Source organism: Phaethon aethereus (assembly GCF_964289735.1).
Source record: "Phaethon aethereus genome assembly, chromosome: 1".
In the NCBI taxonomy this organism is placed as follows: Eukaryota; Metazoa; Chordata; class Aves; order Phaethontiformes; family Phaethontidae; genus Phaethon; species Phaethon aethereus.
This window is the reverse complement of record NC_138575.1, coordinates 146,598,891-146,615,384: the sequence shown is the minus strand read 5'-3', so window position 1 is coordinate 146,615,384 and position 16,494 is coordinate 146,598,891. Positions and strand designations below refer to the sequence as shown.

At 42.4% G+C, this 16,494-nt stretch overlaps 1 protein-coding gene across 1 annotated transcript in view; it reads left to right on the top strand.

The window, feature by feature from the left end:
* Positions 1 to 16,494, top strand: part of GABRG3 (gamma-aminobutyric acid type A receptor subunit gamma3) — a gene marked incomplete at both ends in the record, with an annotated part of 353,343 nt that overhangs the window by 293,167 nt on the left and 43,682 nt on the right. The window contains one exon of the mRNA XM_082013970.1: positions 7,354 to 7,491. Coding sequence (XP_081870096.1) covers positions 7,354 to 7,491 — 138 coding nt within the window. The remainder of the gene's footprint in view (positions 1 to 7,353; positions 7,492 to 16,494) is intronic.

The following is a 16,494-nucleotide window of genomic DNA, read 5'->3' as shown; positions in this document are numbered from 1 at the left end:
TTTCATCTTTCTAGTCCCTTCTCTGCTTCCTCTGAGCCAACGTTACAATTTGTCTATGAATAGCAAAAAAACCAAGGAAAACGTTTACTTCCTACAAGGTCTGGTTAACAGAAAAACCTTCTTTTGAGACTAACTTCTCTGACAGCAACACTTCTCTTTTCTACCTTTCTATTTTGAAGGCCCAAAAGATGCATTGATGCTGCAAGGTCCTCCCAAAAGCTAAGCTACCGTATGAAGTATCAGTAAGTTGTATCGGTGTTCCAGCACTTCTTTCAAAAAGCAGTATTAGTCCCAGCTGAGAGGATAATTAGGCCTTATGTTGATGATGGTGACTGGATCCTCTAGTTCTTAACCAAAGCGGTATCACAATCATATTAAAGCACATTTTTAGGGAGAAAAATTTTGTTCTCCTCAATGGCAGATGTATCCTTTAACTTCAAGGCAGTATTAGATCCATTATTCTGCAGTCATGGTTATGTTGGATTTTTTTTCATGAGCTACTGTACTGTTAATAAGGTGTCAATTACCGATGCAAGAAAACAGGGCAAAGAATAACGTTTATAATTGCTGCAGTTATCACCTAAGTGCAATTATCTACAACTGCTGAAATAAATCACTTCAGTTTTTAAAGCTATCTTTACAGGATTCAGATGTATTTTTTTTTATTATAGATGCCTTTTAAAATACCTCTTTTTTTTTTCTTTTTTTTTTTTTAAATCAGTGAGTGAGAAAAAAGCTAGTCACCTTCATTTGTGGACAGAGAGAACTCAGTATGAACTCAATTATTTTCCATAGGTCAACTGAAAAATTAAATGTGTCCATTCTCTGTCCCTACTTCTGCTTCAGTCTCCCAGACGGGTTCCTCCTGAACAGACATACGAATTTTCTATATCCCCTAATATTTATTTAGCTTTATTTTAAAGTAGTTAAACTGAAACTTTGCTCTTTCTGCCATCTAATTGTGCTTAATAAGTGTGTACAATCATGAAATCCAAGGTAGTATAATTTTTAATAGGGGAACTTCCAGGATTCTCCTAGTTAAAAGTGCACACACCTTCTGAAAGCAAACACCTGACAGATTTAGGAATAGATCACTGAGAAACCTCATCCTCTGAAATGTTGATAAGTTTGGATTAAAAATGCAGTTTTCTTGCCAGCAAAGAAACGTTTATAAAGACTGCTAGCAAGAAAAAAAGCCCAGGCAGATTCTGTGGAAGCATATGTTTTGTCATCCACAACACAGGACCAGAGAAAGGTGCATTTCTGGACTTCATTATACTCGTCTGGGGGGGCTGTGTTGACAGGGTTCTCTCTCTTCATCTGCTGGGGCTGTGTTGACAGAGGTGTCCTGATTAGCCTGAAGAAGAGTTTACTAGGTAGCATTCACGGAAGCAAAGCGTGTCTGGAAGCAGCTGGCTGTAAGGTGTGAAGGGCTGCTCATCGCCTGCCTCTCACTGCGTCTGGGCATCCTCCCTCTCCTGACCACCTTCAGCAGCAGCAGTCGGGTCTACCACACTCCCTCCATGCCTGTGGTGTAAACTCTGACCACTAGCTGATGGCGACAGCTTGTCTTTCAGATCATGTTTTCTCATGACTTTGTATATCTAACACCCCTGAAAAAACAGAACTTTCCCAGAATCCAGCTGTATCTTTCAAATATATACCCCTGTCATAAGCATCAGCCTCCCGGCAGATACTTAACTGAGCCAGTCCTTTCTTGCCTGCTCCCCCCACATTTTCAGCTTTGCTGCTGCTTTCATTAACTCCTCATTGCATGCTCTGAGCATACAAATTTCTCCAAGGCTAGGAAGGAGAGATGAGCTTCCTTGTTGCATTATTCCTTCTGCTACAAGCTGGGACTGCCTGTGTTATGTTATATTCAAAATAAAAAGTGTGGGGAACCAGCAGTAAAATAAACAGATTTCACAGGGCAGGGGTAATATGTCTGAAGAGATTAGAGAGGTTGGGTTTTTTTCCATGTCCCTCTGTCCTTCCAGGTATTGGATACGTTTCTAAGGAAAGTCTTTTTAGACGGAAACTAGTTCTTCAGGGTCTATGTCCTTTTTGACATGACCCCTTTCCTACCATCTTCTTCCCATCTCTATTCACTTCCTAAAATAGACCCCTTATCACAGAAAAGAAGGTGAAACAAAGGAATCAAGCATTCATCTAGGATGCCCAGACCAACAACAGTGTTGGGGAAATCAAGGTTAGAGGAAGTATGCACTAACAGGCATGGATACATCAATGATTTTATTACAGAAGTTGTTGATTTTCCATCAGTGTTGACTCCCGTAGCAAACGTGCTTCAGGGACACTTGACACCAGTTCTTGTGGCTGTCTTGCAATGGCATGTGGCTCTTATCCAGCCTGGTGATGTTTTTGGCCTTGACCATTTTTCCAGCAGTTTGGTGGAGGCTTCTGCACAAATCAGTCTCCATAGAAAGTGAAGCAGTATGAAGATGAAGAATGAAATTTAAATATTTTTAACCTGTCAGTTATAAATTATGTGGTAGTGATGTGGGAAGATGTGGTAACATTAGTTCAATTATTCCAGTGACAAAGAGGAAATAAAACAAAATCCACAGAGTCTCACAGGTTGTCATGACAATTTGGCTTTTTCTCATAATAGATTCACCTCCAAATCAGCAAAAACTACATTTATTATTTATCCATGTTTGAATTGTTGGAGTTAAAGTCAGTGGTACGCTTTGAAAATGTGTATGCTTAAACCTATGAGTAAAGCAACAAAGGTACCAATCATTTGTGTTAACTGGAAAAGCCATTAAGTATATTTGGTGAAAGTAAACAGGAGGTCTTACATGGATACTTTCTACTGGGCTCTTAAAGAAATAACTTCAACCCAATTTGTTCTTGACTTGATTTTAAAAAGGCGTATAGTACCAAGTTTTACAAAAAGCCAAATGGTCAGGGTGCTTTCTAAAAGTCTTTGACGTGGTAGTGTATAAATCTAAAACTTACAGAAGATGCAAATTGCTACAGCACAGCCTACAAAATCATCATCAGGCCAAAAATCAGGAGAATTTAAAGGGAATCAAATAAATTCATGGGAGGAAAAATGAAGGTGTTGACACAGACTTTGGCTGAGAATCTCCTGAGTTGCAGGTTGCCAGAACTTGGATGGCTGCAACGCAGAACACACACTTGGTTTGTCGTGGTTGTCTTCTGCCCATGCCATGCCCCTCTGTCTTACCAGCACCCGCTGGAACGCCTCCAGGACCTCTTGGAGCCTTGCCCTGCTGCACTATGGAAATTCTTACATAACCTAAAGCAACCTGACAGGATAAATAAACTTGGTAGCAATTTGTGCAGAGTGGGTGGCTTGAAGCCACAAGGTCAAGAATTTAAGGTAATTTTATGCCATTTGTCATGCTGGGGAAGTGAAAGAAAACAGACATTTCTATAGATAATACACTTGTAGTTGTGTTGCGGGCTGAACAGCAGAGGTTGCGTTTTCTTGTGGAAGTACTGAAGTCTCCAGTTTTGATATTCTCTCAAATGAAGCATTTAGATGGCTACAAGAAATTAGGCTGTATGTAAAAAATATTGGATATCACTGAAAGAAGAACCATCATGAAGAGTCCATTCTATGAGTTAAATGAATCCTAGGAGCGATATAACATCCAAGTGGATGTGTCATTATTCCATAAGAAATATTGTATCTTTTAAATTAATTCAAGAGCAAAGTCACCTGGCACTGGAGCAGAACATAATAGCCATTATTAAAGAACTCCCATTGAATCACTGCTACTTATCTCCTTTGATGTAAGTAACCCAAGCATTGTAAGAGCAGATGTCAGCGACTGTGGATTAAGGGTACTACTGTTGAAAGAGCATGATGGTCTCCTGAAGTCAGTTGCTTACTATTTAATGAAAATTAATAATACCAAAAGCAGTTATTCTGAAATTGAATTTGTCTCTTCTTAGTGAAAAATATAGGAAAAATTCTGAAGGATGAGAGTCTCATGAACTTGTTCCTGACTATGTGCTGCTCATGCTGGGATAAACAACTATGCTTTGGATAATATGATAGCAGGCTTCCAAGCTTACTGACAGTGTAATGGATTTTTGGTGGGGTGGCCATGGGGTGAATAAAAAGACAAAAATCAGGAAGAAATTAAATTCAAGACTAATTGACCCAACTTTTTCAGTAAAATTTGGGAAAAAATATAAAAAGTTAATTATGGATCAATTTATAATAATGTATTGAAAAAAAAATTTTGTTACTTCCAGGATATTTTAAACATTTTTACTTGCAGTGATTATCCTTAAATTTGCCTCAGAAAAGGAACCCCACCTACTGCCTACTATATAATATGCAAATTAGCACTTGGGGTCAGAAGTTCTGAAGTGGGAGCTGGTATAGGGAATGCAACAGGACAAGGGTTTCCTTTCCTTCACATTAGGAGGCAAATCAGGAGGTAGGATTAGGACCCAGACCGCATGGCAGCCCCTCTTGTGGTCCTGATACTGCTTTGTGGGGAAAGCACGGTTGTACCGCTGCCGCCTGGAGCGAGGGCAGAGCAGCCACAGCTCAGCGAGGAGGCCATCTGACGCTTCTTCCTCCTGAGCTGCAGGGAAAAGATATCAGAGTCTCCAGGAATGAAGCCAATCTGAGAAGACTCCTAAAAGCCAAGTCCTGCTTCAACAACCTGATCTTCTTCTATGACCAGGTGACCCACTTAGTGGATGAGGGAAAGGTTGTGGATGTTGTTTACCTGGACTTTTTATAAAGCCTTTGAAACCATTTCCACAGCATTCTCCTAGAGAAACTGGCTGCTCATGGCTTAGACAGGCGTACTCTTTTCTGGATAAAAAAACACCTGGATGTCTGGGACCAAAGGGTCATGGTGAATGGAGTTAAATCCACTTGATGGCCGGTCACAAGTGGTGTTCCACAGGGCTCAGTATTGGAGGGAGTTATGTTTAATATCTGTATCAATGATTTGGACAAGGGGATCGAGTGCTCCCTCAGTAAGTTTGCAGATGACACCAAGTTGGGCAGGAGTGTTGATCTGCTTGAGGGCAGGAAAGTTCGGCACAGGGATCTGGACAGGCTGGATCGATGGGCTGAGATCAGCTGTATGAGGTTTAATAAGGCCAAGTGCCAGGTCCTGCTCTTGGGTCACAACAACCCCATGCAACGCTACAGGCTTGGGGAGGGGTGGCTGGAGAGCTGCCCAGAAGAAAAGGACCTGGGGCTTCTGGATGACAGCCGGCTGAATATGAGCCGGCAGTGTGCCCAGGTGGCCAAGGCGGCCAACAGCATCCTGGCTTGTGTCAGAAACAGTGTGGCCAGCAGGACAAGAGAAGTAAGCAATCGTCCCTCTATGCTTGGCACTGGTGAGGCCGCACATTGAATACTGTGTTCAGTTTTGGGCTCTTCATTACAAGGAAGACATTGAGGTGCTGGAGCGTGTCCAAAGGGCCACAAATCAGCTTATGATAAACAGTTGAGGGAACTGGGGTTGTTTAGTGTGGAGAAGAGGAGGCTGAGGGGAGACCTTATCGGTCTCTGCAACCACCTGAATGGGGGTTGTGGTGAGGTGGGTGTTGGTCTCTTCTCCCAAGTAACTAGTGATAGGATGAGAGGAAATGTCCTCAAGCTGCACCAGGGGAGATTTAGGTTGTATATTAGGAAAAAGGATTGTCAAGCATTGGAACAGGCTGCGCAGGGAATTGGTTGAGTCACCATCCCTGGAGATATTTAAGAGACATGTAGACGTGGTGCTTAATGACATGGTTTAGCAGTGGACTTGGCAGTGCTAGGTTAACAGTTGGGCTTGATGATCTTAAAGGTCTTTTCCAACCTAAATGATTCTATGATTCTATGATTAAACGTAGGTCTTTCTGTTAGAGGAAGACATTGTTCACTCAGAAATGTGATCAGAGGGCTCAGCCCAATAGGAGCAAGGCTCGAGAAGGTTTCAGAAGATGCAGGGCTAAGGCTCAGAGGCCCTTCAAAACTTGACTTCTTTCACTGTACCTCTGCATCCTCTGACATCATCTGCCAGCCAAAAAAAAGTAAACTTTAGATCAGTCTCACAGACTGGCACAGCAGAATTGGCAGTGAAATCAGCTTAGCAGGAAGAGTTCCTATGGAGAACTGCAGGGCTTGTGTTTGTTACCCAGTCAGGTCCTTCATGTGTTACTTCTTTATTTACATTGATGGGAAATATATGAACGTGGCATTTTGAATTAACACATAGTAATTTTCTTCAGATTAGAACTGAGGGACTGGTAGGTACTTTTCACGCTGTGTTAGTGAGAGGGATAAATGAGACCATGCACACCTTATAGCAGTGCCCCAGCAGGGTGGAACCTTAAACAAGATGAAGATGACACTTTCAGGAGGAAAACATCAAGAAAATAGCACCATGACCAGAGAAGTTGTTGTGTAATGCAAATATCAAAATTTATCAGTATCAAATTACAGCTGAGACAATTATATTAACCGGCTATTGTCGTTAGGCTTTTAATTTGCCTTGTAATGTACATCTACTATACTAATTATTAGATGAATAGGCATTTATTGTATGATGCATTAGAGAACAATCTAGTTTTAACTAGCACGGGTTGGCTGTTGTTTTCTAGATGGTCTATTATTATGGCTTGGGCTGGTTGAAGATTTGCTGTTGGACTTTTATTGGAAAATGCCATTCTCTAACAAAAAAGAAATTAAATACTGACATAAGGATTAATTATGACTACTAAGTGCTAAATTGATAAAGGAGGACTTTCAGAAGCTATTTCAGCTGTAGAGATCAGGTGGTGTCTCATTAAATACCACAGGCTTTAGAAGTAATATGATGGCATAATCACTTTTAACATCTCATACTAATTAAAAATTTGGGTTTTTTCACTATATTGGGCTCATTTCAGAAGTACAGTACCACACACTAAATTAGAACTATTGTGACTTTTAAAACAATCTGTTCTTTTCAACTGTTTACATCCTACACTGACACTCCCTCTTTTTTTCACATTCTAACTGTTTGCACAGCTTCCTCAGAATATATGTAAAGCAGTATACTTCCATGACTGGACCTCAAATTAATACTGCATCTCTGAAGAGATCTAATTCTCATAGAACCAATCATAATTCTTCTCTATTAAAAAAAAATGGTCAAAAATCGTAGTTTTGACAGTATTATGACTATTCTTGTGTGGCGTACAAGTCTTTAGCTGAATTATACTACCAAACATACTGAGAAAGTATCAGATCAGAAATTCCGGTATTCCCAAATAGCTCTAAAGCAGTGAACAGATACTGTTTTGCAGTACCTTTTTAATGAAATGCAATATGTATGTGTTATTTTTTATTATTTCTAGATGGCTACCCTAAAGAGGAAATGATTTACAGATGGAGGAAAAACTCAGTGGAGGCTGCTGACCAGAAGTCTTGGAGGCTCTATCAGTTTGACTTTATGGGTCTCAGAAATACTTCAGAAATTGTGAAAACCTCTGCAGGTAAGAATGATACAGATGGTAGTACTTGTTTTGGAAAATAAATTATTTCAAAATATTTGTTCCAAGTTTGCTTTCAGTCGAGTGCAATTTCATTTCAATGTATACCAATGTTCATATTAAAACCTTTAAAATGCAGAGTTCAAAACTATTGACTTTGTCTAGATTTTTGACAATTTCTTCTCTTTTTGTAATTTCACAAATCGAGGAATAAATGTTAACTTGACATGGCTGTTTGATATACTCTTGAAGTTACTATATGATTCTCATTCCTTAGCTAAGTTTATTAAGCCATTCCTGCATTGAGATACACATTTTCACCATAAATTAAAGAAAAACATTTTAAGCACAATGTTAGAGATAGTGAAGCCAGACACATTCAGGAGTAATTTATCTTTCAGCCACAGGTTTAGTATTTTTCTTAGTATTTCTGTTTTTATGTCTCAGCTGATAAATGCCTTTGCTAGTGACCTTGCCAATTGATTGTAACTAAAATCTAATGATGTTATTTTATTTCTTCAGAAATCTTGCTGTTTCTTATAATAACAGCAACACAGGGAAAAAAGCAGTTTAAATAGAATAGACTATTTGAACTGGATAAATTCTCATAAAATTCAAAAAATGTCTCAACTTTATACATGAGACTGCAATAAGCTCCGTGATTATAATTTGGTAAATCTTCTCCAAGCTGCAGAAGGAACCTGCTAGAAGCAACCTTAGAATCATGGAATCATAGAATAGTTTGGGTTGGAAGGGACCTTTTAAGGTCATCTAGTCCAAACCCTTGGATGTCTTCAACTAAAGCAGGTGTCTCAGAGCCCCGTCCAACCTGACCTTGAATGTTGCCAGGGATGGGGCATCTACCACCTCTCTGGGCAACCTGGGCCAGGGTTTCACCACCCTCATCATAAAAAATGTCTTCCTTCTATCTAGTCTGGATCTGCCCTCTTTTAGTTTAAAACCATTACCCCTTGTCCTATCGCTATAGGCCCTGCTAAAAAGTCTGTCCCCATCTTTCTTATAAGCCCCCTTTAAGTACTGGAAGGCTGCAATAAGGTCCCCCCAGGGCCTTCTCTTCTCCAGGCTGAACAACCCCAACTCTCCCAGCCTGTCCTCACAGGAAAGGTGTTCCAGCTCTCTGACCATTTTGGTGGCCCTCCTCTGGAGACGCTCCAACAGGTCCATGTCTTTTTGATGCTGAGGGCTCCAGGGCTGGATGCAGGACTCCATGTGGGGTCTCACCAGAGTGGAGTAGAGGGGCAGAATCCCCTCCCTCGACCTGCTGGCCACGCTGCTTTGGATGCAGCCCAGGATAGGGTTGGCCTTCTGGGCTGCAGGCTTATGTCAAGCTTTTAATCCACCAGTATCCCCAAGTCCTTCTTGGCAGGGCTGCTCTCAATCCCTTCGTCCCCCCACCTGTACTTGTACTGGGGATTGCCCCAACCCAGGTGCAGGACCCTGCCCTTGGCCTCATTGAATCTCATGAGGTTCACACAGGTCCATTCCTTGAGCTTGTCCAGGTCCCTCTGGATGGCATGCCATCCATTGGGTATTCCAACCACACCACTCAGCTTGGTTTCATCTGCAAACTTGCTGAGGGTGTACTCAATGCCACTGTCTATGTCACTAATGAAGATATTAAACAGTACTGGCCCAAGTATGGAGCCCTGACGGACACTGCTCGTCACAGATCTCCATCTGGACATTGAGCCGTTGACCACTGCCATCTGGATGAGACCATCCAACCAATTCCTTGTGCACCGAACAGTCCACTCATCAAATCCATGTCTCTCCAATTTAATGAGAAGGGTGTTGTGGGGGACCATGTCAAAGGCCTTACAGAAGTCCAGATAAACGACATGGTTAGCTCTTCCCTTGTCCACTGATGTGGTCACTCCAGTTAACCTTCTGCTTAAGTGGTGGTCAATTTGTGAAAAATCCAATTTAATGTAAGCAGAACTATGTTATTCTTTTGGAAACATTGTGAATAATAGTAATAATAGAAAATTATAAATCTGTGAACCCGCTTCTGTTGGGTCATGACCCACCCACTAATATCAGTAATGTATAGCAACTTTTGTAATGAAGAGTCGCTAAACCTTTAGTGAATGTTTTGGGTTGGCAGTTTAGCAAAGCAAAATGGTGCAAACAGTGCACATGTAAAAGTTCTCTTCTGTTATGTATACAAATCCTTGTAGTCTGTAAGGCTCTCAGGAATGCAAGTTTCTCAGGTGAGTCAGCCATAAGTTGAACCAGGACTTGGTGGATAATAGTCAAGAACCAAACACAAAATCATTAAAATATCTGTGTATGCAGGCATGGAGGTCATTGGAAGGGTTGGTATAAATAGGAAAGAAAGGTTGCTCTTTCTGCGTTGCTCGCATCTGGAGTGATGCCATCCTGAGTTTGCATCAAGAACTGATAAATAGGCATGCAAGAAGAATTACTGAGTCAGCCGTATTAAGATGTTGACAGTGTCTTGATAAACAGATCCATTAAACTCTTCTTTTGTACAGGACAAAGTCTTTTTTATAGAGCTCTCATTCAAGTTAGTAAATGTTTATTGTGGAACAAGGAAAAATTTATTTCCTATATTCTTTTTAGTATGTGCCCAGTTCTTATTAAGTGAGCTGATGGAATGTTTTTCCTATAATTCCTATTACTGCTTCATAAACAACCATGTTTATGATTGCAAAATCCAATAGCAGTGTTGAACTGAACCTACTGGAGCCATCATGACATTTCTATTCTCCCAAAGTCATCACAGTAGAAGAAAGTTGTTGGCAAACTGGAGTTTATTCAAACACTAAAAAAACAACCAAAATCCAAACAACCCTATCAGGAGGTTTTTGGAAATTAACTTGGAAGAAACAAGGTAAAATGTATGGGTAAGGTTGACAGCTGTGTTTTTAGGTAGAAAGATGAGTTGTACGTATGGCCCATATAATCTGGCCAGCAGATGGCCGAGAAGGGGCTTTCATTCAACAGATACATAAAAGATGTGAAAAATAAAACTCCAAATTTGCACATGAACCTGAATTTGCATAGAATAGACTTTCTGGCTGTATTTATAGTATAGTATAGCTCACAAGCGGTGTTCCCCAGGGCTCAGTTCTAGGGCCGGTCTTGTTCAATATATTTATCAATGATCTGGATGAGGGGATCGAGTGCTCCCTCAGTAAGTTTGCAGATGACACCAAGGTGGGTGGGAGTGTTGATCTGCTGGAGGGTAGGAGGGCTCTGCAGAGGGATCTGGACAGGCTGGATCGATGGGCAGAGGTCAACTGTATGAGGTTTAATAAGGCCAAGTGCAGGGTCCTGCACTTGGGTCACAACAACCCCATGCAACGCTACAGGTTTGGGGAGGAGTGGCTGGAGAGCTGCCTGGAGGAAAGGGACCTGGGGGTGCTGGTTGGCAGGCAGCTGAATATGAGCCAGCAGTGTGCCCAGGTGGCCAAGAAGGCCAACAGCGTCCTGGCCTGTATCAGAAATAGTGTGACCAGCAGGAGTAGGGAAGTGATTGTGCCCCTGTACTCGGCACTGGTGAGGCCGCACCTTGAATCCTGTGTTCAGTTTTGGGCCTCTCTCTACAAGAAGGACGCTGAGGTGCTGGAGCGTGTCCAGAGAAGGGCATCGAAGCTGTTGAGGGGTCTGGAGCACAAGTCTTCTGAGGAGTGGTTGAGGGAACTGGGGTTGTTCAGTCTGGAGAAGAGGCGGCTGAGGGGAGACCTTATCCCTCTCTACAACTACCTGAAAGGGGCTTGTGGCGATGAGGGTGTTTGTCTCTTCTCCCAACTAACTAGTGATAAGACGAGAGGAAATGGCCTCAAGTTAGGCCAGGGGAGGTTTAGATTGGATATGAAGAAAAATTTCTTCACCAAGAGGGTGGTCAAGCATTGGCACAGGCTGCCCAGGGAGGTGGTGGAGTCGCCATCTCTGGAAGTGTTCAAAAAACGTGTGGATGTGGCACTTCAGGACATGGTTTAGGGGACATGGTGGCACTGGATTAATGGTTGGACTTGATGATCTTGAAGGTCCTTTCCAACATTAGAGATTCTGTGATTCTGTGATTCAAGGCCAGACCATCAACAGTACTTACTGTCAGGAGCAAACCCAGGGCCAGGACTTGGAAAAACTGGTACATTGGAAAGCCTTGAATATGCCCTATGCTATAGAGCAATGATTCCCAAAATGGAGGGAGGGAGATGAAGCACAACCCACCTGGGACTGTGCAGGATGTCTCAGAGACAAAATTTAAGATAATTTTGTGACTACCTACTGTGAGCATATAAGTACATGTGAATATGTAGGATAAAGAGACAGCAGTGTTGTGGCGCATGTCTATTTACTGAAGAAAGTAGCCCTATCAAAAAAATTTGAGAATTAGGGAACTCCCAAAGCTGCTGCTTCCTACTGCATGGACAATCTCTGGTGAAGGGAGACGGCAGCTGCTGCATACATGTATCCCACCTCCTTTACAACCATGCCACATGGGCTACAGGCAGTCAAAAAAGAGATGCCGGGTTCTGCAATGGAAGAACTGTGGCATATTTACACTAATGCTGCCCAAAGAGGGAGACTGTGCTGGGGCTGCCCCTAGGATGCTTTGGGCATAGGACCCCCCTCAACTTCAGACTGCTCCCCAGAGAAACCAGTTCCCACCGACCAGCCTCTGGGATTGTGTGTACCCCCTCTGAGCCGTCCAGGAGCCCACCAAGGCCCATCAGCTGCCATCCCTTTGCAGACTCACGGCAGAAAGGAAGAGCAGCATTGTTCCAAGTGCTGCACAGGGAATCATTCAAAGTAATGAGATGGAGTTAGGAAAAGGAAAGCAGGCAGGATACCAATGGCAGCTTCCTGACAAAAAGAGGTACTAAACATCATCTCTTCCTCCTGAGGGAATTTATGGAACTACTATTACACAGGGATGAAAAGCAGACTAGGCACAGTATGAGAAAATGTATGGCAGGGAGCAGTCCTCCACTAGCAGATCGATTCAAAACCCTAACGTCTTTTTTTGCTTCTGACTTACACCTTTCTTCTGGTTTATGACACTATTACTTCCCACTCAATTGTGTGTTCAGCTGTAATATGGGAGCTGCTGCGGAGTTACCTACCTGTGTCCACTCAGGGATGCCTTTTTAGCTCTTTTTCAGCAGTGTTCAGTTTATAATGAAGGGAGGTCACACTGACCACTCAATCACACCCTGCTATCCTTCCAGCATTTGCATAAGCCCTTTCTTGGTAGTCATTTTCAGCACAAAATGACTAGATTTAGCATTCAGCAGAGTTCTGCTGTTTGATATTCTTTCAGTCTTTCCAAATCTTTTTCAGACATCTAAATAACCTTTATGTTAATCTAGGGCAATTTCAGAGGTACACGAGTAGGAAGCCAGCTGTCACAAAGGCTGTATTTACAAAACCTAAGCAAGATGACAATTCTTGTCATCTCTTGCCTTCAACCAGCATTGGCTTAAAGCATTGCCACAGTGGTGTGCTTTGCTCTTGCAAGGAGAGTATCCTCTTTTACAATAATCTGGCAGCCGTAGAAAGTTTTCATTGCCATCTGGGAGAGGTGTTCAGCTTTTTCTTGAGGATTTTTTTTTGATACAAACACAACCAGATAAATATCTACTGCATATGGTGGTTACATGGAATACACAGCAGAAATCACTGTGCTGGTGTTACGGTCATGAACTTTTATCTTACACCCTAAGCAAGCTCTCACTGTCAGGGGATACCAAACTAATTCACAAGTATGGAAGAATTCCCCTGTTGCCATCCGCCAAGATACTCAGATACTGTAGCAAGAGAAGTGCTCTTGCTACAATGTCAATTAAGGTTGGCAAAGATAATTAAAGTAGAGGGAATACTAAGCCGCCTGGCATTGAGCAGCAAAAAAGGGAGGAACTGCATATAGGGGGAAATTCTCAAAATTTAAAACTGCGAATCATCCAACGGAAAGGTGAGCAGGAAAACGAGAGAGAGTGAATGTCATCCTTAAAAGCACTCTGTGTCTGTTTGCAGCAAACTTCAGGTTTCTGAGTCGCAGCCTTCCCGGGTACATTTGGAGGGAAAAAAAAGAGGGGGGGAAAAAAAAAATCAAACCACAGTTGTGAAGTAAAGCTCATGGAGTGAGCTGTAGTGTTGCTTGCACTTTTCTGCTGATGTGTCCCCCAGGGAAAGTCTATTCATTCTTTTTAAACCACTCAATTTTTTACGCTGCTAGATGAACACAAAGACCTTGTAGCTACTGAATCTAATTTTAATGTACTTGAAAACTTCTTTGCATCATACAGGTCCTATTTGTGTTCTTCCTCAGATGCCTTTAGCCTGAGAGATTTTTGCAGTCCAAAGGATAATTCACCAGAAATAGAAAACAACATAAAAATGCCCTATTTAAAAACTTTAATAGATGATCATTATAAATGAATTACACAGAACCAGACAGAAAGTATCATTTCATACAGTCTGAATAGCCCCCAAGTATCAATATCCAAATCCAATAAACAGCCATAACTATTGCCATAAAAAGGTACACCTTTGCGTACGTACAGCGGATGGGTGACAATTAGTGGAGTTTGCCTGTCACACAACTTCTAAATTGTGCTCTATATTTTGAAATTGCTGTTTCATCAAGTACCTCAGCTTACATGATGCTCTCGGCTCTATATCACAGGGCTGCAAAGCAAGGTTAGTATTTGTTGTCACAGATTCAGGTAAAGCTCTTTGGGACAATGCTAATAACAACACAATTTAAAGTACATACTTTGTTGCAGAGCACTCAGTAAATGGCAAGTAAAAAAACCACCCTAGAACAAAAATAAGAAAACTTGTCTTTTAAGAAGGTACAAAGACCTACATAAATAGCTATTGGAAGAAGAAGGGAGGAATAGACACGTTTTTGCAGGGAGGACAGATTTCACTGGGGGAGGTCCCAACAGGTCAAGGGATGGATTAGGTGGAGGCAGGCATTAGCTGATGGTCCCTGAATTTGCCAGAAGATCAACACACTCCCAGAGGTTTATGCAGAGGAAAAGATGCTCATGGCCTCGCTCTTCTACCAGCTGAGCAAAGAACAGCTGGCTTTAGAAACCATTTCAAAATCAGCACCTCTCTGCCTTCTTGCTGTGAAATGCTCCCAGGCTGCTCAGATGCAGTCACGGAGAGCCCACGGCAAGTACCCACACAAGACGAGCCCAACAGCCCGGGGGCAGTACAGGGTTCAGCCAGGAGCCCAGCCATCACCCCATAGACCCGTGTTGACGAGGCGAGACCACCACCCAGCCCAGACATCAGGTTGGCCAGGCAAGGCCAGGGTCGGCAGCAGGCAGCTGAGCCCCTCAGTGTGGGAGAAGGGGGTGGCAGAGAAGGATGCTCATAGGCTGATGAGGGAAACTGGACCCTGTTGGTGCACTCATGGCCCTGACAATGGGTGGAAAAAGTGCACAAGGTCCCATAGTCACAGAATATGGTTGTGTCTGTGCGTGTTTGTTTTTAATGATCTGATTCAGTCACACTACCTCCTGTACCAGCTAACTGATCTGGAGACATTTATTTAATGAATATTCATGAAGCTCTTTTGGTTTTTAAAGTAATTGACATTTTTTACTATCCCACTGAGTCCTGATGGCACATCAGAGGGTGTTTGTCATCTGTGTGTTCCTCCCAGGACAAAAGTGAATTTTGTCTTTTTTTTCCTCAAATACCAAATTCAATGGGATCCAGCAGACACTACCTCAGCTGGTCATGCTGCACAGACCATCTTTAATCTGATGGCATCCTGAAGCAGACGAGTGAAGACTCGGATAAACGCAACATATCGTTTGAAAACAGTGCCTATTTTTACCTACCTTGCACTAGAGGAGCTTTGCCTCTAACAGCCGGGGTATCACATAATCTCAAACGGTTAGGCTTTGGCTTACATCCTTCATCAGACATCTGCTCTGGGTTCCCATGATTCTAGACAGTGTCCCCTTCTCTTCCAAATACTGTCCCCCTCTCCCCTTCTTCTGTCCTGCCTGACTCCTAATGTCAGTGCAGAAAGGGAGAAAGAGAAGTCTTAGAAGTCTTTTTTTTTTTTTTTTTTAACCTGGCACAAGTGGAGGGGCAGCTGGATTCTAGCATCTCAGAACCTGCTTTCCCTGATGCCAGACAATATATTCTGCATGTCCAGCATTTCTGTGTGGAAGAAGTCTGTCTAACTTTTGCCCCAAAGAGGTAGAACAGAAAATGGTTTTGGTGGAAGAATTCTCCATTGCTCTACTCTATGGCTCTTCAGTTCCCACACACCTTTAGACACTTCCAAATACAACCCATTCTCATGGTTGCTGGGTCTTGGTATCAGGTAGATGTAATTATCCTAGTATCTGTCCTTGGATTCTGGAAATTTGTGGTCTGAATTTTAGACCTTGCAAAAACACGAACTGTGCTTGCATTTGTTCCCAAGGTTCATTAAATCAGGTTTGAGTTTCAAAAATCTATTTCATTAATGTAGAAGGAAATCCTGAGCAGTTGGGAATCAAGCTAAAATTCTATGTTGCTAAAAGCCTGTGTTGAGTCTTGAAGCTGAGTATAAGTTTATTTTTATAGATGGTAGACAAACCGTTCAGGGACAGTTGATGCCTGAGGTACCACCCTTCACCAGAGTCTGCTGTCCCCATCACACTCCTTTCTGCTTTCTCACCTTACCTACAGGAACACACACACATACAACTTCTCAGAGTACTTGTACATCTTCTGCCCCCGTGGGCCCTCATTCCCAGCAGCTCCAACATTACCAACATAGCAGGTACCAGGAATGCACCCTCTGAAGCCCTCCTTGCCCACCTCTCCAACTCCAGTGCTGAAGATATTTCTGCTTACTGCCTTGACACAGGCAGACATGCACACCCTACTAGCACTTGCAATAGGTTTTCACTCATCTTTTCTTTCTTAGCTGCAGCTTTCTCCACAACGTTTTCCTTAATGAAGTCCATCAGAATCAGTACAAGAACGTAAAATCCC